Source organism: Cephus cinctus, unplaced genomic scaffold (genome assembly GCF_000341935.2).
Source record: "Cephus cinctus unplaced genomic scaffold, Ccin1 Ccin1_scaffold0318, whole genome shotgun sequence".
Taxonomy (NCBI): Eukaryota; Metazoa; Arthropoda; class Insecta; order Hymenoptera; family Cephidae; genus Cephus; species Cephus cinctus.
Genome location: NW_014333019.1, coordinates 72,691 through 98,242, shown reverse-complemented (window position 1 = coordinate 98,242; position 25,552 = coordinate 72,691). Strand labels below are relative to the sequence as shown.

General features: G+C 38.3%; 2 protein-coding genes across 13 annotated transcripts in view; one reads left to right on the top strand and one right to left on the bottom strand.

Annotated features, from left to right (window-relative positions):
* Positions 1 to 25,552, top strand: part of LOC107266509 (obscurin) — a 42,909-nt gene that overhangs the window by 1,346 nt on the left and 16,011 nt on the right. Inside the window, exons 2-15 of one of the 11 annotated variants that reach the window (XM_015737082.2) lie at positions 1,307 to 1,381; positions 1,473 to 1,564; positions 10,699 to 10,811; positions 12,800 to 12,958; positions 14,803 to 14,934; positions 15,025 to 15,195; positions 15,991 to 16,072; positions 16,154 to 16,249; positions 20,540 to 20,632; positions 22,750 to 22,914; positions 22,989 to 23,126; positions 23,245 to 24,199; positions 24,455 to 24,709; positions 25,069 to 25,104. In XM_015737082.2, coding sequence (XP_015592568.1) covers positions 1,333 to 1,381; positions 1,473 to 1,564; positions 10,699 to 10,811; positions 12,800 to 12,958; positions 14,803 to 14,934; positions 15,025 to 15,195; positions 15,991 to 16,072; positions 16,154 to 16,249; positions 20,540 to 20,632; positions 22,750 to 22,914; positions 22,989 to 23,126; positions 23,245 to 24,199; positions 24,455 to 24,709; positions 25,069 to 25,104 — 2,536 coding nt within the window. In that variant the 5' untranslated portion in view covers positions 1,307 to 1,332. Of the gene's footprint in view, positions 1 to 1,306; positions 1,382 to 1,472; positions 1,565 to 4,192; positions 9,864 to 10,698; positions 10,812 to 12,799; positions 12,959 to 14,802; positions 14,935 to 15,024; positions 15,196 to 15,990; positions 16,073 to 16,153; positions 16,250 to 19,602; positions 19,745 to 20,539; positions 20,633 to 22,749; positions 22,915 to 22,988; positions 23,127 to 23,244; positions 24,200 to 24,454; positions 24,710 to 25,068; positions 25,105 to 25,552 lie in introns of those variants that run through there. The other 10 variants (XM_025083757.1, XM_015737077.2, XM_015737076.2 and 7 more) reach the window with 10 other exon arrangements.
* On the bottom strand, positions 16,321 to 17,768 carry LOC107266511. 2 transcript variants are annotated; one of them, XM_015737087.2, is made up of 2 exons: positions 17,648 to 17,768; positions 16,321 to 17,561 (listed from the first exon to the last, which is right to left on the bottom strand). In XM_015737087.2, the coding sequence occupies exons 1-2, from the start codon at positions 17,690 to 17,692 to the stop codon at positions 16,449 to 16,451; spliced, it is 1,158 nt and encodes a 385-aa protein (XP_015592573.1). In that variant the 5' UTR covers positions 17,693 to 17,768; the 3' UTR covers positions 16,321 to 16,448. The 2 variants fall into 2 exon arrangements, with proteins under 2 accessions (XP_015592573.1, XP_024939528.1); XM_025083760.1 differs by having other exon boundaries at positions 16,321 to 17,578; positions 17,648 to 17,729.

The window sequence follows — 25,552 nt, the reverse complement described above, 5'->3', positions numbered from 1 at the left end:
CAATGTATCTTAAATAGAACATGATGTTCTTGGATATATTAATTTCATAGCAGGTGGTACGACCATTATTCAATTAAAACAGAAGAACTGTTATCTACAGCCATATTAAAAAAAAAATTAAAAAAGAGCACAATATTTTGAGAAAATTTACGAGCAGTCAAAATCTTATATAGCCGTTAGGCACAGGGAAAAATTACGAAAAAGTCAAAAGTTTCGTAACTTTATTCTTGTTGGAAGTTCGATCGGCTTGTGAAAATAAATATTCGTTACTTTTTTATGGCCTGCATTCGTCCTATGCTGTAATACGGTTCCGCGCGCAAAGCGGTTTATTTACATTCGATATATTTTACCAGTGCTCGATCGGATTCTGTAGGACCAAAAATCGACAACGGAAGTGACCCAATTAACGGTGAAATACAAGAAAATGCGGCCAACCGCGCAGAGGTGCCCGCCAGCCAATCCTCAAATGAGTGTCGTCCCGCGTTTTCGAAATAGATACTGCCAAACTGCTGCTAAAGGTTGATCCACCAATACGGATTATCCGTAGATGATTCCGCGGGTGATGTTAAATAATTCCAATCCTTTGATCAAAGCATCGAACCAACATGGATATCGCGTTGTAAAACGAGAACCAATAATATAATATTTAGTGATCCTATAACGGATGGTGTAAAGTTTGACTGCCGCATAAGTGCATTTGCAACTAAACTTGAGAAAACGTACTTTCTTTTTTTTTAATTAAAAATTTATTTTTACGAAAAAATTTCAAAAGTGTAACATACGTGTAAATTCCATATTGCACTGACGCATGATAGTAAGCTTTCTGTCTTTTTTTTTTATTTACATAAATCTCGTTTGACAGTTGAACTTGATTTTTGAATGACAGGTAACAAATTTTTTAAATAGATTTTAGTCGGTATCTTCTCACCAAACGTGTTACTTCCCGACTGTAGAATTTCGAGCTGTTAGCATCAAAAGATGAACCAGAGAGAATCCCAGAGCTTCGCCGTTTGCGCAACTAACGAGAGGTGGCATCACCGCCGCGATATATCGATACTACTTTACCCGCAATAATATACGAGTTCTTGTATATTATATAAAACATCAAAATTTTCAAGAATAAGATAAAGTGCAGAATAAATTTAAGAAGCAAATTAATATTTATAGATTCAAGTTACAGTATATCATTAAAACCAGTAGACGACTCCCTTATTTCCATTCACGAGATAATCTATCTATTTAGAACAGTAGTAAAATAAAAATAATCTATAATAATTAAAAATTCTGCACTTGCACTTTATTTCAGTATAATGACGTAGCAGTTCAACAATAATGGCTTTCAACGGATCATTCACAAGATCCTCGTCCAAAAAGAAAAAAGGTAAATATTTGCATTGATTATTCGAATGAAAAAAAAAAATAATAAAATAATTTCATTTACTTAAAAAAAAATTTATTTTTCTTTTAACTAGAATTCGCAGCTGAACTCAGTAAGCTGCTCGTGAGTAGAAGTACGAAAATCGAAGAAAGTATCTCAACCCAAATAACTCAAACTTCAATCGAGGTGAGTCAAAGAATCTAAAAAAAAGAAAAGAACGAGAACTATTTTTCTTATATCCTCTAACGATTGCGTAATCGCACGATAAAGACACCGATTATGTCTACAACAATCTTCCGCGTCACGAGAGACAAAGGAAGTGAGACGAAAAGCATTGAAAGATGCAATAAAATTTTGAATAAAAATTCAAATGAAATTTTCGTCGCTGACCAAAACACGTGACATTCGTCCTTTTGAATTCGAAAGCTTCCCGGTAGCCACTGACTAATCGACGTACTAGCGTATAACAAGACGTACCTTTCCAAACACGTTACATCACGATACTACTATCTAAATTAAAACTAAAACCAACGCGTACCACGAAGGTAGAATCTGGTTCGATGCCAAAGCCTCAAGTCAACCAAGAACTCACCGCCATTCCAAATACTCCCGCAATGCACGCTCACGGCGCTCATTCTTGTCTACCTCGATCTCCTCCTTTTACCACCGACTATTAAATGAAGCCCCTTACTAAGCTTCCGGTTTCAACCGTAGTCAAGATGTATTAGTTTTCATGCACCCACGTCGCTGACATTTGCATATTATCGGAGTAGTAACGTACAGCACTGCCCAATCTGTTCTAATAATTTCTAAACCGTCTAATGAGTCCAGTAAAGACTAACAAAGCATTTTCAAAAAAATATCGAAAGACCGAAAAGTTTACAAAAATTTCATCAATCCTTATTTCATCCATATTATTTAAAGTCTATACGCACTATAGAGTATATAAGATAAAATCGTTTATAAATCTAAACTGTATCCAATCAATATTTTCATATATCATCGTCATACGTATTGCCATATTACTTTCATGCTTAAAGTTTCCAGACAAGCACTTTTACGTAAATATGTACCCTGTGCAATTTTTTTCTCGAGATCCGAAACTTACGTGTTAACGATACTAGATCGTATATCGAAAATGTGACTCAGGCGTGACGATGAGAGATTAAGACTCGGCAGGAGAACTGTAGACTTTGGCAGTTCGTCAAAATCTCGTAGACGTGCCAATAGCCCGTTCGTACTCTTAGCGAGTATGAAGCTAATAGCTCGGTAAATCAGTGAAGACACGCCACGCGCAAACGTAATCGCGTTTTAAGAGTCTATCGAAAAAGGCCCAATAAATTCGTATAAAATCTTTTTGGTCTTGTAGAAAAGATTTGGAATGGATTATTGTAGCTATTACTTAAAAAATAAATATGTATCATGACAATTTTTTAAATACATTTTCATACGACAGAAACTTCATTGTTGCGACTCTCAGCCTCTCAAGTGTTAACAGACTGAACCAACTGCATTTACTGTTTACTATCTTCATTGCCAACTTCACGTCTTCTGCACGTTTAACTGCCAATCTGATCTACGATAACCATCTGTATAACAATTTGTACTCAAACAGATCAGTGGCTGAGACAAGCTCCATTATTTATTCTGCTGCGAATGATTCAATTTAACTACATAGAATTTATATGGATTCAAATACATCGTACACAGTCAACCGTACGTTTCGGTATGACAATTTGTGAGGTTATAGTGGTACCTCAAGCAATTCTCACGAGCAGACTAATATATCTGTATATCAAGTCTTTGTTCTTTCTAGAAATGTACACGTTAAATTTATCCAGAGTTCTTGTTACGTGAATTTTTTTGGGCAACGTCCAGACGACAAATTTCAAAACGATTACTGGGGAATATTTTACTTTGTCGGAAAAAAATATTTTATTTGACAAAAAAAAAAGTGGCACTGAATCACGTTGATCAGATGAAATTATTTCAATCGTCTTCCTTGCATACGTCGAAGATAAATCTAAAATTGTTTATACTATACCTCAATCTTCTCTGGGCTTTTACATTGGCGAACGCTAATCATACTACTTGATGTATTCGATGTGTTGATATTTTTCTGTAAAGCCAATTCAATTAAATGTCCATATAACGTACCGTTTCACCGACTGTACTCTGCTCTAAAGATGTATTGGAGAAGTAAGAAGGGTAGCTATTTCTGTTCGAGAGGAGTGAGACTCGCCACGCAAACGGCTCTTAGCCACTTCGTATACCTAGTAGTCTGGCGTTCGCCGCGTATCGTAATACACTTTTCGAAGCCACATGCGAGACCAATAGGATGTAATAACGACGTATGAAACCGGCGTTTCGGGTACTTTCCAATAACTTGTCAGCATAGTGTTTACTGAGAGCAAGATAAGTCACTCGGGAATAATGAGAATAAAGTATTGACGAATAAAGGAAATTCATTAGATACGCGGAACGTACGGGACGCAACGAAGACTTTTCGAACGTAAAGAAAATATTATAACGAAATTTTAAACGACTGTATACAAAGTGGGTCCATTAATATTGATCTCAACGACTTCAACGTCAATGGAATTATAATCGTAATCCTTACGCCGCTTTATTAGCTTTTTCGTGCTTCGTTGCTCCTCAAGTGGCTTCCTTGATTTATTACGGCAAAATAAAATTGAGGTGAAAGTTCTTTTTGGTGAAAAGTGAAAATTAGAGTTATATATATACAAGCGTGTATGTATATATTATAGATGGTTATGGTTTTTTGAAAATTTTTCAAAATTTATTGCCTTATTCGCGTTGTAACGAATCGGATATTTATTGCAAAGCAGTGAAGTGTATCCTTAACTGTTAGTGAAATCAGAGAAGCTAACAAAGAGAATATTTTAATCTCTATCTGTGAGAGGACGAATGCTTTTTTGCAAAGTGTATTGCTGGCATAATGTTTGACTGGCATATAGGATTTCGATCGAAGAGTGTTTAATTTTGTATCTTTGTAAAATCAAAAAGTATCAACTACGATAAAAGTGACAGTTTTGTTTTATTGCGGGCAATCAAATAAATTGAAATCTTTAGTGATCCACGTGAAGACCCGACTATAATTCAAAGTCGAGCACCTGGCTCGATTCACCTGTCAAACTGTTCGACGATAAAACTGTGATACTTGGAAGAAGTACAACTAAAAATTTGTCAAGTTCAAATTTTTTAGATCGACAAAGAAGATATAACGCGTTAAAGAGATAGAGAGTATACCATCGAAAATTCTTTCACGTGTCGAAAGTTTGTACATTGGCTCGTTACCAGCGCCCACAGTTAAGACTTTCGGTGGAATTTCTATGGCATCCCGGAAGTAAAAATAACCGTTTGACTTGATTTATTTAAAAACTGAATCGAATTTCAAATGTCGTAAAAGGAAAAAAAAAACAAGAAATATTTCAAACGAAATCCACATTCGCACTTAAGCCAGAATTGTACCTTGTCTACTAAAGCATTAGTAGATTTAATTAAAAAAGACAAAGATTGGATTGAAGTTATTAAAAGTCAAACTGCTAAAACATCATGGCGCATGATGCAGCTTTTAGAGATACTACCGGCACGGATAACGGCAAAACGTGTACTAAATCGATTCAAGAGAAAACAATATTCTGGATGCGTTCGATTAGCGCTTTAGTCGGAGTCTGAAAAAGGAATCGTCAAGCGTAGCTTATTAATAGAGCGAGACCTGTGACAGGAAGGTGAATGACTAGTATTAAACTTAGACCAAGCGAAAGAGTCACTAACGAGTTGTTGAATATTCGAGTTCCCGTAGGACAGCAGTTTCTGACTGATGTTGAGTGATTAGAAAGGTAACAGTGGGGTGCAAAGGATAATGTCCTACTGCAGGATCACGGGGAGGAGCAGGGGCCTCCCCAAGCCTAATTACTTTCCATTACTGCCACCCATAAGTCCCGCAGACGCAAAACGTTTTTGTCGAATCACAGGAAAGTCATATGGTCTGCCGACACATCACTACATTCCTGTACTCCTTGGGGTCCATTCTCATGACAAGTCCAAGTGCAAGATCACCAACGCTTCGGGATTGGGCCCACACCATTACACCGCGGGACTTATTCTGGGCGAGAAGAAGAAGCACGTGGTGCTCAAGGATTACAGATACGTGTTTCCGGTTCTCGATGGCGATGGCGACCAACAAAAGGCACTGCGCGACTTGTTGGAGACCAAGCAAACCTCATCGGAAGAGGAAGATTTGAGATTCGTCTATACCGTGGAAGAGCGTAGATGCAGTCTTGTATTTCCGGCACGTCTCGAAGCCGCCGTAAGAGATGGTGACGTGAGAGACGTTATGTTATCGAGAGACTGTGACACAGTTTTACTTCGATTGAAGCAGGGCAAGAATGTCTCGGTAGATTTTCGTGATTTGGAAGACTACGAGAATCTATATGATGGGCTTGGACCGCGCGAAGATGTCCTCAAGGAACGTCAGAGGCTTGAGACTGAGGCTAGAAAGAGAAAGAAGAAAAGACAAGCTGGACTTAATTATGCGAAGAAAATATTTGAAGACAAAGAGAAGGCAGCTGACGAAGAGGAGTCTAAGAGAATGAAACAAGTGAAGCTTCAAAGCGTTAAGGAGGAGTATAAAGATGAGAAGCAAGATTGGAAGCATGTTGATCTCGATCATGCCAGATCACGGGGGTGTGACCTGGTAGTGTCTTCCAGCGATTGGCACGATCTTGTTAAGCCATTAGGGGAAACATGGGATTGGGACACGTTCAAGAACGAAGCTACTAAGCCTGTTGGGGCACCTATAGTCGACCGGATGCCACGACCTATTAAAGCTCAGGCTCAGCTGGTAGATCTGGATGCCACTGTATCAGGAGCGATTAATACACCAATTTCTGAAGAAACTGGTGGGCTCGAAGCGATCCCACTGGTAGAACCATTTACGCCGTTGAACGTGCAACCGGATGCAGCACTTCAGATCGCTATAAAAGACATTCCACCTCAAGAACTTGAAAGTACGTCTAACGTGAACGCCAAATTCCTGGCTGCTGGTAAACAGGCTGTAGAAACGTTACCTAGGATAGAGGAGATACCTGAACTGGTGAAGAACATTGATAGAGGCGTTAAGACTGAAATGCACAATGTTAAAGGTCTGAAACTTGATATCAAGTCTGCACAAAGATTCCTGTCTGGTCAGACTGTTGAAACGCCGACTGGACCGGTCTTTGTACCCGGACAAACTTTGGAAACACCTAGCGGACCGACTTTTGTTCCTGGTTTTACTGTACATACTCCGCAAGGTCCTTTATTGATTCCGGGACAGATTGTTATGACTGAGGAAGATAGTGGTAAGCAGACTCCTGTCTTTGTTGCTGGACAGACTTTGCTTACTCCCAGTGGTTCGCAGTTTGTGCAGGGTCAGACTATGCATACTAGCGAAGGAGTTAAATTCGTTCCGGGTCAAACGGTTTTGACTGAGGAAGGGCCAAAGTTCGTAGCTGGACAAGTCGTTGATAAGGATACATTTGTTCCGGGACAGACTGTAATCACTGCTGATGGAGCGCAATTCATGCCAGGACAAACTATTACTGATGAGCATGGTGAACAAGTATTTATACCTGGACAGAGTGTTCAAGTGGATGATGGCTGGGAATTCGTACCTGGACAGTGTGTCAGGTCGCCAACGGGCTCCCCTAAATTTGTACCTGGACAAACTATGCTCACTTCGGAAGGACCTCAATTTGTACCTGGTCAAAATGTCATCACGAACTCTGGAGAAACCCATTTCGTACCTGGTATCACAATGGAATCAGAAGAAGGCATGAAATTTGTTCCTGGTACAACAGTCAAAATGAAAAACGGTACTAAATTTGTGGAAGGTCAAATAATGAAAACACCGGAAGGACACAAATTTATTCCTGGTATTACGAATATTGGACCGCAAGGATTTGAGTTTGCTGCAGCAAGAAACATCGACGAGGTCGTCTTCCTGGAAGCTGGGCCTGTTGGAATTCCGGTGGATCCAAAAACAGCCAGCGCAGTGTCTCCGCTGCAACAGCAAGAGATATTTGGCCATATAGTTCAAACCGAAAAAGGCGTTGAATTTGTCCCGCAAACAATAAAAAAGGAACCACAGGGAAAGAGAATAGTTCCTGGACAGCTAGTAAATGGCGGAAAAGATGGTCCAAGATTCGTACCTGGCATAATGACGGATGACGGTTTTCTTCCTGGTCAAATAGTCATGACAGAGAAAGGAGAACAATTTGTTCCTGGTCAAGTAGTTGAAACTAAAGATGGTCCAAAATTCGTACCTGGTCAAGTGGTAGATACAAAAACTGGACCAAAGTTCGTACCTGGTCAGACAGTAGAGACAGCAGATGGACCGCGATTTGTACCTGGACAAATCGTGGAGACAAAAGTAGGTCCAACCTTTATACCAGGTCAAGTGATATCTACAGAGGACGAAGGTTCACGATTTGTTCCCGGACAAGTAGTGGATACTCCAGAAGGTCCAAGATTTGTACCAGGTCGTGTAGTCGAATCCGGTGAATTAGGTGTGACCTTCGTACCAGGTCAGATTGTGCAAACCGAAGAGGGTCCTCGTTTCGTGGCGCCTGATTTAATGGATACTCCAGAAGGTGGATTGGAATTTTCTGTCCAAGGCTTTGAAGTTACTCCTGAAGAACTTAAATTGCTGAGACCTCAAAATTTGAACTACAATACGCTGGTAACTCAACATCACGGTGAGACAAGTATAGATGCCAGAATGCTTCGACAGTTGTCTGAAGCTGGAATGTCAGTTGGTAGACAAGTTCCTGCTGATTTACCATCAGTAGATTTCGATGTCGATCCAACAGCAATTTCCTTAGAACACGCCTTAGTGGTTGCTGAAAAATTAGGTCTCCATGGCAACGCAGCAGTCAGAATGGCTCAAATAGTCTCAACAGTGGCCCAATTTGCCAAGAACATAGTCCAGCAACAGAATTCTGGAAAGATTACTAACGGCAAAAAAACACCAGCAGGAGTAACGCCGATGATGAATGGTGACCATGGTAAACAAAATAATGAAAGCGATCAGGAATGGCTGCGCGACGCTATCAAAGCAGCAATAACTGCTGCAGTCATATCCATAAACAGTAATTTAACACTAGACGAAGAAAAACAGCAGGAAATAGTTTTTTCATCCATCAGCGAAGCTTTCAATGTTTTACTCAGACAAAAATCAGCGAATATTGATAACGCTGTGGATGAAGTCTATCAAACCCTTCTGATACCCCAAAACAGAAATGCACTATGTTGCGGAGCGATACTGGACTTACTGGAGTCTAGCAGCAACAAAGTAGACATTCTAAAATCCACCGTAGGAAGTCAAGTTTTGAAAGATGAAGTAGTCCTAGAAAGACTATCCGCTGTTCTAGAAGAAGAGCACGGCAGTGATATCGTAGGATCAGCATTCAGAACAGTATCCAGAGGAAATCCAGAGCTGGTATCGCTCGTCTTAAAGAAAGTCTCCGAAGAAGTTGCTGGTGTAGTGACCGAAAAGGATGCTGCAGAAACTGTACACAAGGCTATCGTCCATGCGGTACGAGAATCGAGTGAAATTCGTGTACGTGAATTATTGAATGAAGAAGGTCCGAACGTTCGTGAGATGTTACTACAGGCTGTAGGATTAGCTAGAGCCCTGGGGATGTCATCCACGGCTACGAGCCTTCTGGCTGTGATCAGCGATGAGAAATCAACCCAAGCCTTGGCTTCCGATAAGGTCACCCTTGACATTCTTAAAAGGTTAACTGTCATGAGACAACTGGCTGACGAAAGACCTCAATTTATGGGAGCACTCAGAGAACTCTGTAGCGATCCTGAACTGGCCAGGTCCGACCCAAGACTAAGGGCCCTAGTGCGCGAAAGTGCTGCACTAATGATAGTCCCCGAAGATGCTCCTCTGCAATCCTCAGTGGAGGTCCCTACGTCCTTGCTACATGCGGAGAACAGTTTGGCCATCGAAGAATTCTTACTGAAGAGAAGTCACAAACGTTCAGCTATATTTATGATCTTAAAACAGGGTATGCAGGCCGTCGTGCCTAGAGAAGCATCCAGGGCGGTTCTGACTGGACAAGTTGCTTATACTGTCCTGGATGAAGATGGGATCAGTCACTTTGAACCTCTGCATGTCTTCTCAGCGTTGAGACTAAACAGACCAGCTGCTCATAGATTCTCCATGTACCGATGTCCAGTTGCTCGTGAAGAAGACGTCGATATGGAAATGCTATCTACGACGACTGGCACCATTTCCGTGAACTCAGCTAGTAGTCTTGAAGGACTAGCCAATGGGCACGGAATTAAACAAGAAAGCAGTGGTGTTACCTTATCCAGATCGGACCGATCCGGCGGATATTCAGCCAGTCGAGAAAATACACCAAGCTTTCGTAGACTGAGCAGTCTCTACCAGGAAAACAGTTGCGAACGGGTAATGATTTTTGACAATTATTTCTGTGGCGTTAATGAGTTATCAGGAAGTCATTAGCGAACTTCGTTTGATCTTGTGTTGACAGTTATATGGATATGGATCAGTAAGGTCACCATGATGAATGAAGTTAATTTTTAAAATAATCTGCCAATTTTATCAACTAGATAACTTTTCAAAAACAATTTTTTTTTGAACGTAGAAATCTACGTTGTTGCTCTGAAAAGTTATAATTGAATTCTTATTTAAATTTATTTCCCAGGTACCTGAACTTAGACTAGTCACAAATAGGTCACCTATAATGCTATAAATGAACCCTAATACATATCTCTTCTGCCAAGATCGGAAATATCATTCTAGGTTAATTGCCCTAATGGTCTGAAGGTCGCAATGAATCTTTGGATAACACGACCAGTAGTGACAATCCTTTTGATTACGACCATTGAAGCGTCATTGCCCTACTCACCTTAAGGATCATTTTAATATTGCCAACAGGTCTAATATAATTATTAATACAAACCATTTTTTAACGCTTTGTACGCAACTTCAGGTATTACACCAGAATCAATATTTTGAATACCATAAGATTGGTACTTGATCACCTCAGGCTGATAAATCCATAAGATAACATGAAAAAATAATACTTGAGAAAATAGTATATATTTTAACGTCATTTTTCAAACATCCCACTCGCGCTCTTGAGGGTCTGCCAAGGTTTTCTACGTATAATAATTGTCGGACAGAAAAGACAAAGGACAAAGGCACAGAAGCGCCGAATATCTTGGCGTCTGCGAACTGTAAAAATAGCATGTAAATTAAATCCTTCGGTCTGTTTCAGGCAACCACGGAACAATATGTCGTTATCAAGGATCACGAGGCGGAAGATGAGGAAGGAATATCCGTAAATGCCGGTGAAGTCGTCGAGGCAATCGACTATGCGGAATCGATGAAGTAAGTAAAATTTTTGCATCTTTCGCTTCATTTGTATTTCTCAATAATAACAATGTGAGCATTATATTATAAACTAATAAACATCATGGGATCGTTGACTTGTCGTGAGAGCATATCAAGCTATTTCTGTTGTTGCTATTTCTGCCCGGCTAAAAATACAACTATAACACATCTAATGATAACAGACAGCCCATCACGACTACAAGATAATTGATGAACTTCTGACGATCACTGTTAGTCCCTAATATCTATACAGGAGTAAAATCTGTAAGAAATTTTAGTGATATTTCGAAAATTTAAAAAAAATCCCTTTTTGAAACTATAATAAAAATTTGAGTGAAAGATTAAGAAAAATGTATATTTTGCTCTTCTGCGAATCTTCAAGATAATTAAGGTGAAGTAAGAAGAGTATAAAGTGCGCTCAAAGCGTCGCGACGCACTTTTATAGAAATTTAATTCGAAAAGTTTACGCTCATTAAAGCGAAGGGATGACGAAGAAGCAGGTGCACTTTAATCTTACGTGAAACGACGTGTAACGTTGTAATACGTTAAATAGAAGACAGTTTGTCTTGCGTCGAAGGAAAACTCGGGGCACAGCAAGATGAAGAAAATATATTCGAAAAAGTATAATTAGTCAATCAGGATGGTAAACCGGGTAAGATCGTTGCCCTGGGCATCGCTCTCCTCATTGCTTATTTTCATAGTTATATTTTTACCCCCGGAGCAGCGTTTCACTGGCTCCTTTTTCTTTTCTTTCTCTTCTCCCTTTTCTCAACGACAGCTAATATGCATCCACGAGATACGTGGGAGGTGACTTTTACATGGCAAAATGGATTGCGAAGACTGGAGATGCTTACAGAAGGAGGAAAAAAATACTGAAACAACATTTTATTGCTCTCGAAGAATTTGGTGTGAACTGCTTCTTCAAATGTGGATACAAGGCTATACTATATTTTACAGTGCTTTCGTCCAAAGTGCACAAACAATGAAAAGTTAAATATTGAATGAATATTGAAAATGAGAAATAAAAAATTGCTTTTCGCTATTAATCCAGAATATAATTGATGCTTCTATGCATATATCAACAAAGCATGTGTGATAAATTGATAATAAATAAACAATAAAGACTAAACATTCTAATAATAAATGCTTCCGGCTGTCAAACTACCAGCAATATAGTATTTCTTCATTGCTTTTAAAAGATTCGACGTTCTTATAACCAATGAAAATCTACCGATCGAAACAGTTAATTTTTATGAAAATACAAAAATGAGGAATAATATTTTTAAACCAACTGTCAAATCGTAATCTAAATTTGTCAGTGACGTTATATTTGCATACAGTACAGTATATCGTACTGACCAACAAATATTGGACTCTCACTTGACTTCAGTAGTATTGCTTAATGTACGCTGTAGCCGCAGCGCCACGTGTATTTCGTTCGCGAATAATGAACCGTAACATAACGCACGTCGCGTACGTTACACAGTTTATACATATATTTTTACGCTCGCGGTCTTCTCATCTACATTACGACGACTGAATTTCATGGTGCATCGCGGTGATTCTTTGCTCCTGTCACAGCAAACTATTCCAGTAAATCTATTCTGGCTGTGACGCTGCTATGATGTTCGGGCCGATTGACAAAAGTCCCACATACATACGAGATGAACTACTGTATTCTCAAAAGACTACGACTATGAATTGCAGATAGGATACATTGCGTATACAGTTTAAATGTGAATTTAAAAGTCGTATAAAGTTTTCGCTTTGTGATGCATATTTCGCTTTGAAAAATTTCTATGAAACTTACTAATACAGTACCTGCAAAAATGTCTTGCTTGCTTGATGATGGCTGCCCAAGAAGAATTATATGTATGAGCATGACAACAACTGTTTACGTCGTTTATGGATTGTCTGAGCAAGATCGGAGAGAAGGGAAAAAAAGAGAAAGAGACTTCTCTACGGGAGAACTTGGAATGTTGTAGGAAGGCAAAGACGGATCCTGAATTAGACGTCGGTGAGGTCGGGGACCGACTGGACAATTCTGCCGCCAGGCACAAGTTGTCCGTCCGACCTCGAAGAAATCATGCTGATTCCAGGACACGAAATATTTCCAGATCGAGTTCCGGCATCCGTGCTCACAGGTACGTTAATCGTCGTAAGAAGCTTCAAACGTGGGAAGTATTGAAGCATTGTGTCGAATGAAGAATATTCAAGTGTTCGTAATAGGAAGTCTTAGAAGCTTAATAATTAATATGAACGCATCCTAGAGAAACTGGACACTGAACTACAGCTTGGAAAATATTCGAAAACTAACCTTTCATATTATATGAAGCATGTATAATAAGTAATGAAGAATGCCTATGCCATTTTCAAAGGCAACGACCCCGTCACGTCTTTACAGCCGGGCATAAAGTCAATTTATATCAAGCGTCTTCGAACTTCTCAAGCTCCATGCTGTTGCCGGATCTTTCAATCTGAATTTATTCTGTTTAAGAATCCAGAATAACTACGGTGTATAATTGTTATATTAAAAAAAAAATTTCTTACAAATAATTTACCGTCGTAAGACAATTTTTATAAATACCGTTAACATCGTGCTTAAATAACCACTGATCTTGCGTTAGTACCAACTGGAAATTCGTCATTACCAGGAGTTGTGGGTATAGCAAAAAAAAATTATTCTGATTCTCGTTCTCCTACTTACAGTGAATAAAAGCCCTCGCGAAAATTTATCGTGACGCTAATGAGAAGTAAATTTTTATAACGTGTCGTAATCATTATCATTGTACCTATATCTGCGCGTAGCAGTATAGCTAACCAAATGATAAAGCAAAGTGACGTTGAAAAAATGTACTAAATTCTAAAAAAAAATGTCCTGATTCTCGCACGCGTCTATGCCCTATAAATCTTTGAAGTTTTCCACGAAGAATCAAAAGGCTGCCGTTTCTTTTAATTCCAAAGCCGTGGCACCTCATCAAAGAAAATAATAATTCTAATAATAACGTCTTCGTACAAATTCTTTTTAACGAATATACAGAGCTTCTATCTGCTTTCGGAGCAAATGATTCTAAACCTGTAGCATAAATACATCAAGATAAAGGTGAGGTTCAAAGCTTAACGCATAGCGCAAACATGATTTTGGCAATGACGACGTTCAATGAGCTGCAAACCATTTAATAGGAACGTCGAGGTGTTGCTTGGACAGAGTCCATGGAAATGCATCGGTAAACATGCCAAGATCCGATTAGAATCTTAAAAGACAGTGAGAAATGAGTATTACAAAAATAAGCATAATAGGATTTGCATAATACAAATGCAGATCTAATCTCGTATAATCAATCGTGCAAATCACCCAGGAAATTGAAACCCTGATTATAACAGAAGTTTGCAAGCATTTGAATTCCTCTGGGAAGCAATGTATACGGAGTTTATAGAAAACATCACACGCCATGCTTGGTTACCAGAAATATTTCAGGCATTAACCCAAAAACTTGAACGTATCGTTATAGGGTTACTTCTACTGTTTGTCTATACTTATAAAATTACTTTGCGTAGTGCAAAGCGTTGCGAATTTTAACGATCCCAAATATAAAACGGTGACGTATTTAAATAAATATACACAACTTAAAATAGATCCTCTCATACAATTATAATTCGTACGTGCACGTGATATGCTAATTCGAGACGATACTTGCAACGTTAAATAGTCGATTGTGCAAATACACGTAGATGGTTAAAATTGTTGTTTGGAACTATACCCACTAACTTTTCCTAGAACTATATTATATAGATAGATCCAGCGTGGGTGATATACGGTTATATCAGGACCAATGACTAATCCGAGCACGTTGCTTACGTCGGACTCCTGGTCCATTCAATAAACGCAAAATACTTTGCTTATAATTATGATAACCAGTATAGATACTAGGTCTGTAAAATTGTAAAATTTAATAAAAATTTTTAATTATTTTATTTATATTCTCAGGGTGTACGTTCGTACAGCTGAAGGTAAAGAAGGATGGGTGCCTGCAAGTGTGGTTAAGCAAAATACAGTCAGCGAAGAAAGTTCGACACTTACGAGTCATCATCGTCCTGAGGATTCTCATTATCGTAGAGAGTACGTATTTGAGTGTTATTATTTTATTAAAAAAAAAGAAGAGAATTTATCCATGTAAAATATTATACATTAATTACATCGTCTTTGCAGGGCTGTGATAAAAGAGCTGGTAGAGACCGAAGAGGAATTCGGTAGAGACATTCAACAGGTTGTTGAGCGATATTTGAAGCCATTGGATCAACAAGGTGTTCCTCGTGTTGTTCGCGATAACAAGGAAATCATCTTCACGAACCTTAAACAAATAGCTGATTTTCACAACACGTATGTATCCACATTGAGCCAGTGTATGATTTCTGGTTTGTTCGTTCAATGCGACATTTTTCAAGTAATTACTGAACAGTGGGCAAACACAGTGATACATGGTTCTGAAAAGACAACTACACCTGACAAGTGCTAGTTTACACGTCATATGGAAGACTTGGTATAAATAACGTCCAATTATAGATACAAAATGAACACTGAACAAATTATCATACTACATGCCATACAAGCTGAAATTTTGTATACATAAAATATGTGCCTTATGCATTAGACAGTTTTAAACATGCATATACTTACATATACATAAATATTTGACACACACGACTATCTGGTCAGTATCAATTTTTGTCCAATTTAGCGGTCAAAATCTAAGAAGTAAGTTCAAAAAATTTCAGGTTTTTTTTACGTGTTCGTGTGCTTTTTCGTATAATAACTTTATTATTGCTCCCTTAATGAATTTTCATACATTGTAACAAGTTGGTCTTATTATACCCTCTGCATTGTGTAATTAAGATAATTATTTAGCAACCTAGAGAATTAGATCATTAAAATAGTATCATCTTCCTTTCGATGTTTTTTTTTATCAAATCATCTTAAGTCATTGCACATCTCGTACCACATTTCAGTTTGTTGGTAACCATCCCAGCATTTTGGTATTTTAACCATTCCTCCGTTTAGATTAGCCCATCATTTCGACATTAATTGAATCGTCGCACTCGATGAACTATCCAAGATTGTCCTTAGTTCATAAGAATTGAATGTGTTTGGCATGTCATTAATTCCGGCCTTACTTAGATCGTTCGGCAGGGTGTTGATCGAGGGTGTCAAGTACTATGCAGATCAGCCACGTATGTTGGGCAAAACTTTCTTGAGACTGGTGAGTGCGTGAGAATGGTTATTATGAATGGAATTACTATGATCTTATAATAAACAAGTAACAAAATTTTAATTATTACAGGAAAGGGACTTTGACAAACACGTGGCTTACTGCAGGGACGAGCCTGCCGCTCAGGAATTCCTTCAGACGAATGATGAAGTCCGAGAATACTTTGAGGTTAGTTAACTGTTTGTAAAACGAAAATTAGTAAGTTTTACTATAGAATATAGCGAAATAAACTTCGAAAATATTATTTAAAACTTTAATTACAATCGTTCACGTGAATGATAGAGGGTACAGTACGGCTTGAGAATAATTATTCATAGATTTCAGTTCACATTAAAAGGTACACTCAATGCAGCACGTTTACGTCTGGCTAAAATAAAACCATAAGTGGAAAGTCGAAAAACCAACGAAAAGGGCTCACTTGACCCATTGGGGTACACTGAGTACAAGAAACAGTAATAGGGTCAAGAACTCCTGGTTGTTGCGCAGGTAGTTGAAGTGTTTGTTGATGTCCTTGAAAATTTGGTCGCATATATGAGCCCCAGTTGGCAGGTCGATATAGTGTTTGATATGCTGGTTTATATCCTGGTCTATATCCCGGTTTATATCCCGGTTTATATCCTGGTCTATATCCTGGTCTATATCCTGGTCTATATCCTGGTCTATATCCTGGTCTATATCCCGGTTTATATCCTGGTCTATATCCTGGTCTATGTCCCGGTCTATATCCAGGTAGACCCGATGATCGATGATTTTCTGGACTGCTAGGATGATATGCACGAAATGGATCATCACTTGTTTTGCTTCGAAATTTACCATATGAAGGAGGTGGCATCAATCTGAATGACATTTCAGAAACGTTATCTGAAAAATCACCAGATCCATCAACATCATCATTAGACACTGATCGTGATAATGGCGACTTCGCATTCAAGGGATCAGGATACGGAGTAGGAATCTTTTTGTTTTCGATCGTCATGTTCATGGAAAGATTCTGGTCATTGGTACTCTTATTGATTGTCTCATTTGCAGTTACATTATTGTATCTATTAGGCGTTTTTTTATATTTGACTTTGAGATCTTTATAAAGTAATACTTTCTCTTTGGAATTCAATTTATTTAGATGCTTAATTCGCTGATGATCAGTTGCTGAGGAATTTTTATGATGTCCCTTAGTTCCATTTTTTGTATTATTCAATGATACTGGTTTATCATTACGTGTTGATAATTTTTTCTGATGCGAAGTGACTCCTTTATTTTTCGCACGTAACGAATAAGAAGTATCATCACTGTCACGTGGTGCACTCGCGATAACGTCACTGGACTTTTTGAATCGATTTTCTTGCCCATCCGTTGTAACTGATAATCTTAAATCACCCAAATTCTCATTTCTGATAGTAACCGGTGCATGTTTTTCAATAGTTGTTCTTTTTGACTGGGATGTCTCCGACAATTGAGAATAACTCCGATGAGCATAGCAATTCTTAAAAAAAATAACAACTGATCACACGACACTTTTTTTATTTTTTGTCTCTTTCTTTCAGCAGATTGCAAATTACTTAAACTTACCAACAATAAGATCCAGAGCACATAGAGAGCGTATTGAAACATCATTCGAATATGAGAAATAATTCATTCTCATGACGGTTTTATAGAACGCCCAACCTTTATATTGTTTGTTTTCTAACTGATCGATCACAATGAATGACAATGTTCTACTAGAAGCGATTGTGAAACTCATTTATCAGGCAACTACTTGTCAATTATTTCTTTTATATGGTTATCGCGCATACTTGCTCTTCGTATGCTGTGTTAAAAAATAATTTAACGTTAGTTCCACGATTTTATATCCTGTTCAAAATAATTAGAGCATTTCGCGAAAAGACTAAAAAGAGATTTCAGGTAACGTCGGTATTTTCAATCTTCTAATAGTCATAGAGGGATAATTCAGGTTTCTGTTTTACCTTACAAAATTCCGATACATACTTAGTCTATATAAATTCAAAATAATATGCAAGCTATGCAAATCCATGCTATATATTCCATTTTCAAAACACTTACTGACTAATGGACACTTTAGTGCTCTGTCCGAGAAACTGATTTATGATTCAAAGGAGAAGTTTATGACTACTAAATACTCATCATTTTACAGTAGATGACTATTCGCCCAATAAAATTAATATCTTGCATTCGTCCAAACATCAAATCTGCAAATCTATAATACTCATTAAAATAACGAAAAAGAATATTATACGCACAAGTAATTCTTAGATTTCGTGACAGCTCAGAGATTTTAAAGTTCAAGCGGATTCGCGGGTCACACAGAAAATCATGGCGATTGGTGAAAATCCGCAATTACATAACGACAGGGCCAAACGGGCTTCCGTCCAGCCCCCAAAATAGCTGAGTTTATTTTTAACAGAGTAACATCTTGCATCTTACTTGCTCCCAGCCTCTACCGCGACTTCACGCAATATTAAAAGAAAAAATGCCATTACTATCACCTAGTGACGTAGCTCGTGACGCAGCTATCGTTTGTCGACTAGAGGTTTTTCTTACTAGACTTAGAAAAACACTCCAAGTAGCCAAAAGCAAAACAAACTAGTATGAGGTATATATTTTGAAGAAGATGCTGGAGGCATATAATTATCCGCAAGAATACACATATGAGCTATCTCTAAAAACAGAGATTATCTAACTGCTGGAGCGTGTAGTTAAATGTGGATCGGATCAGGCGATGCGAATTTAGATTTTGCCAACTGTGATCGAAAGGCATGAAATTTCATCATGGATTTAAGAGATTCTTCGTATAACCTGTAATTGGCTGATAGGTACCCATTCAGAAAATTTCGAGCGAGCAGAGCGGTGATGTCATTCGTGACGTTTTGATACGTCAAAGCACTTTTCTTGGCTATTATACAAACGCGTTGTAAGAGTCCACGCAAGTTCCCTGACTATTCTTCATTGTGAATTAATGGACGGAGCTTTCTTGTATTTTAAGAAAACTCTCATCATTTCTCTCCATAAAATAGACTCTGACTAATCCATACAAATTTTCATATTCATTCCTTATCATTTCCTTATAAGAAACACGCCAAAGAGATTTCATAATTTTTTCCAAAAAAAAGCATTCCATTACTCATACACGAGAATTCCAGCAGTATTATTATAAATTTGTAAAATCCACCATAAATAAATATACTAATCACAGCAGGAGATTGAGGCAGGTCAGTCGTGAACTTTATATTGTACCAAAAATAATTCCTTATTCAACATGTGGTTCTACGTTGACTCCCTTCTTCAGCCCTTTGTTATTCTCGTATCGCATACGAGGGGATGACTCCTCTCAACCGTGTCCTTTCTAAGCCTTGAGTAAAAACATCGACCTGCTAATATTTCTCCATAAGGAAAATACCAAAAGACTTTAGCAACAGTTTCGACTCTCATGTTTGTATTTGTACGTGGTCAGTCTTTGCGTCTCCGGCTAAGTATAGCCCTAGCCGTATTGGTCTCAGAGGTGCTGAGTGGTAGCGCGGGGGCTTCGGTAACCACTGACTATGGATCCCGAAGAGAAGATCAACTGGTCCAGTCTGTGACCAGCAACGTAGCCTTTCCAAACCACCTTCCGAAGCCGACGTAGTGTTAGGTCCCTTAGCCCTTACTGAGGTGTGTTCGTGTACCCTTCGTGTAAAATTTTATTATTTTTCATTCTTAGGTTGCCTCCCCTCCCCTCCCCTCCTTTTCAAACCGACCCTTAGGTCAGCTCTCATTCTGTAGTGGCTATCAAACATGACCAACAACCCTGCTGATTCAAGTGTCACGATGCTTCGCTACGTCGTCGCGCTGATAAATGCTGACGACGATGAGTTTTACTCCTATGTCAGATGTGGACGCGCCAAAAATACATGTGATTCGCCAAACCGCTACTGGTGTCGTATTACCGGAACGGACGTTGCTTCTTCTTTTGGAATATCCAGGATATCGTGTGTGACAGGACCAATCGTTGTTGAGTGCGCCCTTACGGGATTTTGAGGAATAACGAGTGTCCAGTAGAATAGGTGGAGGTAGAGGGGAAGATCAGAGAACCGAGTAAAGGGAAGAATGGGTCGGATACGAGAATCGTGAAGAAATGACGTAACGAGTTGGAAATGATTATTAGAAAATGTCGATTTTTTGTAGTAAATTTGAATTTGATTATCGATAAAGTTTATGTGGATTGAAGATTTCATCTTTAACTCATAAGTTCTTATATATTTTAGTAACCGATGACTTTTAATGTGAAAATCATACTGCTTAAGGCTTTTCGAGGTCTCAGCCAAGATCATCGTCAGGCGTTGATAACATATAAAATTACTTCTTATAGCTTCGATCGCGCAATCTATCCTATTAATATTTCGAGTATTCCCTAGTGCCTGTTTTATCGATGGATTTTTATAAGAGAATGATCTTTTCTTCGTGCAGGAGCTGAGCCAGACTCTCGGAGACGACAAGAGCGTTTCGGAGCACCTGAAGCTTCCGATACAACGCATCAACGACTACCAGCTCCTTCTGAAGGTAAAATCTGTTTTAATATTTTTATACGATTAAATACAGAGTTATTGAGGTTAATCGTATCAGCTAAAGTTATTCTCTTCATTTGTCAGTTTGGTTAGAACCAACTTCAATTATGCACTCGTACTGAAGAATTCTGTGTACGGTTTCCTTAAGACGTTTCAATGTCCCATAAGATAATTCCAGCGTAAAAGTTGCTTATGAAAAAAAAAGGTAAAATTATCGGAAAATTTTGGAAAATATTCATAGATGTCTTAAAGCCTTAGGTACATTTTAGTCATGTTTGAAGTACATATAATTTGGCACAATGCCACAATGTGGTCATAAACAATATATTATCCAGTATTTCAAGTATTACTCAATACTATTTAATTACCTATACAAAAGACATATTTTGCAACTGTTATTCGGCTGGTTGGAATTTGTCCAAATTGCAAACCTCGTTCGGAACAGCAAGAAAACTATCGTGTTACTTCGGACAGTCATTTTCACGTGAAATGCGTATTCCCACTGAAAATTTTACGAAAATCAAACTTTATGGTCTATGTTTACGTAAATTGAATTATGATAAGCGGTCATTAAAGTGACATCAAATAGACCCGAGTAAAAGTACTATTTGGCGTAAGTGTACGATGAATTTGGCGGCAGCCACTTAGGAATTTGAAAATCATCCGAAGGCTATACTATAATCTTGAAGAGCAAGTATTTATGAGTTCTTTTTTTATCGCAGTCGCAAGTCTCTCCACCTCACTAAGCTTGCCGTTCGTAAATTCAAGCCGGATTTCGAGAGGCCCCGACAGAAATATGCTCTAACAAGTTTTTACAGAATTGCGGCGCCTGTATAAAAAAGAAACGACACATCACTTTCAATTTACATATGAAAAGCTTTCATGCACAGAATTTCGAATCTGCACGTAGTAAATAGCTCGTTGATAATTTCTTGGTATCATCGACAGTGACTTTTTAAAAAATGCGTACAATCCAATTTTTGACCAACTGAAATATTTCGCTTTGATTATTAGTTAATCTTGAAAGATAGCGGAAGATGGGTCGCGTCTGACCTATATTTCTGTTTAGATTTTATTGCGACCAACAGAAATAGCATGGCGTCCGAGTGCTCTCCGGCTTGCCTTGAAAACAAATCTATGTCAAGTAATTAAGATCGAAGTGATAGGACAGACTAGTGATACAGCGAAAGCGCGAATAAACTTTGTAACAGAAGGTTTAAAAGATAATTCATAAGCATAACAGACCATAATATTCATGGAACAGCCTGAAACACCTGTTTATAAGAAAAGCGAAGGCAGCATTAAACAAAAACAATGTTTACAATAATTAATCATTCTGTTAATGTAAACTTCACGCTACCTCGAGCATGTTAAACCAACATTGATATTACAAAAAAAAATGTACTATAGCGATTGCAAAGTCAAATTTTTTATGTGAAATAAAAAAATCTTAAACTTTTTCAAGCTTCAGTAAAAAAATGAATTGGTTTTGTATGTCATAAGAATGCGTGACAATTCTATCATCGCTAAAGTTGCTATGTTAATATTCGCTATGTATTTCTCAAAATAGAAAAGAATAATATTTTATTCAGAGCCGTCATTGTAAACAAGAAACTTTTCATCACCTCCGTTTATACTTTAATGAGACGAATCAACCTTCTGCTCCTTCGGGTTGATGCAGAGTGCATTTTAAGACTTATTAATATTTCCGGTACATTGCACGATGCAATGATAAAGATACTGCTGGATGTCCTGCGATGATTGTGGTTGTGAGTCTGCGACATATACGTTTATGCTGGTGTGAGACCCAGTGGGCGCGGTACGGATTTAGCATGCTAAAAACAGGTCATCTTCGTGGCACCTTATCCTGTCCGGCGGTTCTCGAATGCCACAGAAAAACTGTGAATCTTCGCCAGCGAATTCATGAATTCGTGAATTTACCAATAATTAGATACTTGATACGTTTAAGTACGTGGAGAACTGACAACTCCCACGAAGCACCTTGTAAACTGGAATTTTCATGTATCCGACTAAATTTTGATTCAAATCTAAATTTTTTATTTGTGATATGAAATTTGATTATATACGTATTAATGTTATCATCGTTTTCAGGAGCTGGTGAAGTATTCGACCCGACTAGGCGAAAACTGCGACGACCTCCAGAAGGCTCTGGAGTTGATGCTAGGAATCCCCCACAGAGCAACCGACAATAAGTTCATAAGTAACATCGAGGGATATAAAGGAAATATACATAAGCTTGGACGACTTCTCACGCATGTTAGTATTTTTTATATTTTGGAGATTTTACATTGGCTGTGATAAATTACGTGAAATTTTAACTCTTGTTACAGGAATGGTTTACCGTCACTGATAAAGACGGCAAAAACAAGGAAAGATACTTATTCCTGTTCAAGGCAAGAATTCTTGTTTGTAAGGTCAGACGGATCTCTGAAGACAGATCGGTCTTCGTTCTAAAAGACATTATTCGAGTATGTATTGTTAAGAGTCATAAATTTTATTTAGTTTTTTAGTTAACATTGAGGGCAGACTGAAAAGTCTTACTGATACTTTAAAGATTGTGTTAATGTATTGTGTTAATGTATTTAGCTGCCGGAGGTAGAAGTAAAGGATCACCCAGAGGATCTTCGGACGTTTGAATTGCATCATCCAGGTGTTTCGGGTTATCCAATAACTTTGTCAGCTCATAAGGATCCCGTGAAAGCGTACTGGCTAAAGGAAATTCGACAGTACGCGAGCGACCTAGTGGCACTAGCCGAACACGCAGCGGACGATTTACAATTAACGGAAGTTCCAGAACTTAAGGAAGAATCTAAAGTTCAAGATAGACCGCAACCAGTAAAAATAGAAGAACCTAAACCGGTAGCAGCAAAGGTTGAGACTGTTAAACCGGAGCCACAAAAGGTAGAACCGGTAAAGGCAGAACCACCGAAAGTTGAACCTCCTGAGCTAGAACAGCCAAAGCCAGAACCACCAAAGATAGAACCAGCAAAACCAGAACCAACAAAGGTACAACCACAAAAGATAGAACCAACAAAACCAGAAACACCAAAGGTAGAGTCACCAAAACTAGACGCACCAAAGGTAGAACAAGCAAAACCAGAACCAATAAAGGTACAACCGCAAAAGATAGAACCAACAAAAGCAGAAACACCAAAGGTAGAGTCACCAAAACTAGACGCACCAAAGGTAGAACAAGCAAAACCAGAACCAATAAAGGTACAACCACAAAAGATAGAACCAACAAAAGCAGAAGCGACAAAAGTAGAACCATTAAAATCAGAAGTACCGAAGGTAGAGCCCCCAAAACCAAAAGCACTAAAAGTAGAAGCAGCAAAATCAGAAACACCAGAGGTAGAGCCATCAAAGACAGTTGTAGCTGCAAAGACAGAGGAGCCTAAAGTAGCTGAGAAGAGAAAAGAGGAAATAAAAACGGTAGAAGTATCGGAAGCAAAAAAAGTCAAAGTTGGCGAAGAAGACGCCGAGATGTCGGGCCGTTATTCGTCGAGTCGATACAGCTCTTCCTCTTCGCGAGTCGTAGAGGGTAAGTATCGGCGTACCATTTTTTTAAATACATTCATAATCCATACTTGATCATTTATAAATCCATCATCCGGCCTTTCTACATTCACCTATTAGTCTCGGCTGTTTTAAATGTTGTCACGTCGATGTTGAGCGCTACTTATAGTTAAACCTAGATTTCAAGAGACGCAATGTCGCTTTCATCGTGATCAAAATTGTTAAATATTTTAGCTGACTAGTAGTAGAGCTTATGCTTTATATTCACTAACTCCTGTAGAGTACTCATCAGTGTCAAGCAGTCGTAATGGCATCTCCTCCCATGTGGAGTCATCGGCTGCATCAGCAGCCGCTTCAAGGACCTCTTCATCAACCTGCGGTACTGAACGAATCTCCGAAAGCCAATCCTCTTACACTACTGCTATTGGTGGTTCTGATTCAATTACCGACACGAGGACGGCAAAACTCGCATTAACAACTAACGAAACCGGAAAACCTGTGTTCTCCAAGACGATCGAGGGTTGTAACGTGGAACGTAAGTGGAAATCATATTATTTTCTACACTGCGTAAATTAGTACCGTGAGTCTATCCAATAGTATTAAAACAAATGAATGATATAAATTGTCTCAGAATTATCAAGTCATTACTCGGAAAATACTTGCATTTTGGAAAGAACTCACTGTACGGTTACTGATGGTTAATATATTTATTTTGATGGTCTTAAGTATTAAGAACTGAATTTATATACAATAAATATCGATAATATATTACTATAATTTTTTTTGGTTCATAATCATTTAAGTAATTTTATGACAGGGTCTTTAAAAACACAGTCGTGAACAACTAGATTCAATGGTACATCAACATCACGTAATACATTTTTATTGTTCTAGCAATTCGAGCAAAAAAGGCTTTGATACACGTAATAGGTAAAGTGATCGTAGCGTGACTCACCCTGCCATCTTCTACGCCTTTTTCTGTACTTTACTTTAAATAGCAGCGTACCGAGTTTTCACTGTCTCTTGTAGCAGCAGAATTTCAAATGCTTTTAGACGTCTCATTCGTATTTTGATTGTCGGTTAAAACTGCTTCCATGCTTATTACTAGATGTCTACTATCTCTGTCTCTCTCATTATACAAAGTTATTCAGTTCATACGTGTTTATCAGATTTGACAGCTGTCATGCAATCGTTTGGATTAAACGTCTCTTCATAATAATAAGCTGCTGTCAAAAGTAAATTTTTTCAGTAGTCGAATGATGCTTAATTAAGACAATTCTGTGACAGTTGTCGAATTCAACTGGTGCGTTGGAACTGGATAGTCTTACGTATACGCACTCATACAAACATATACATACTGGCGACGATTTTTTAACAA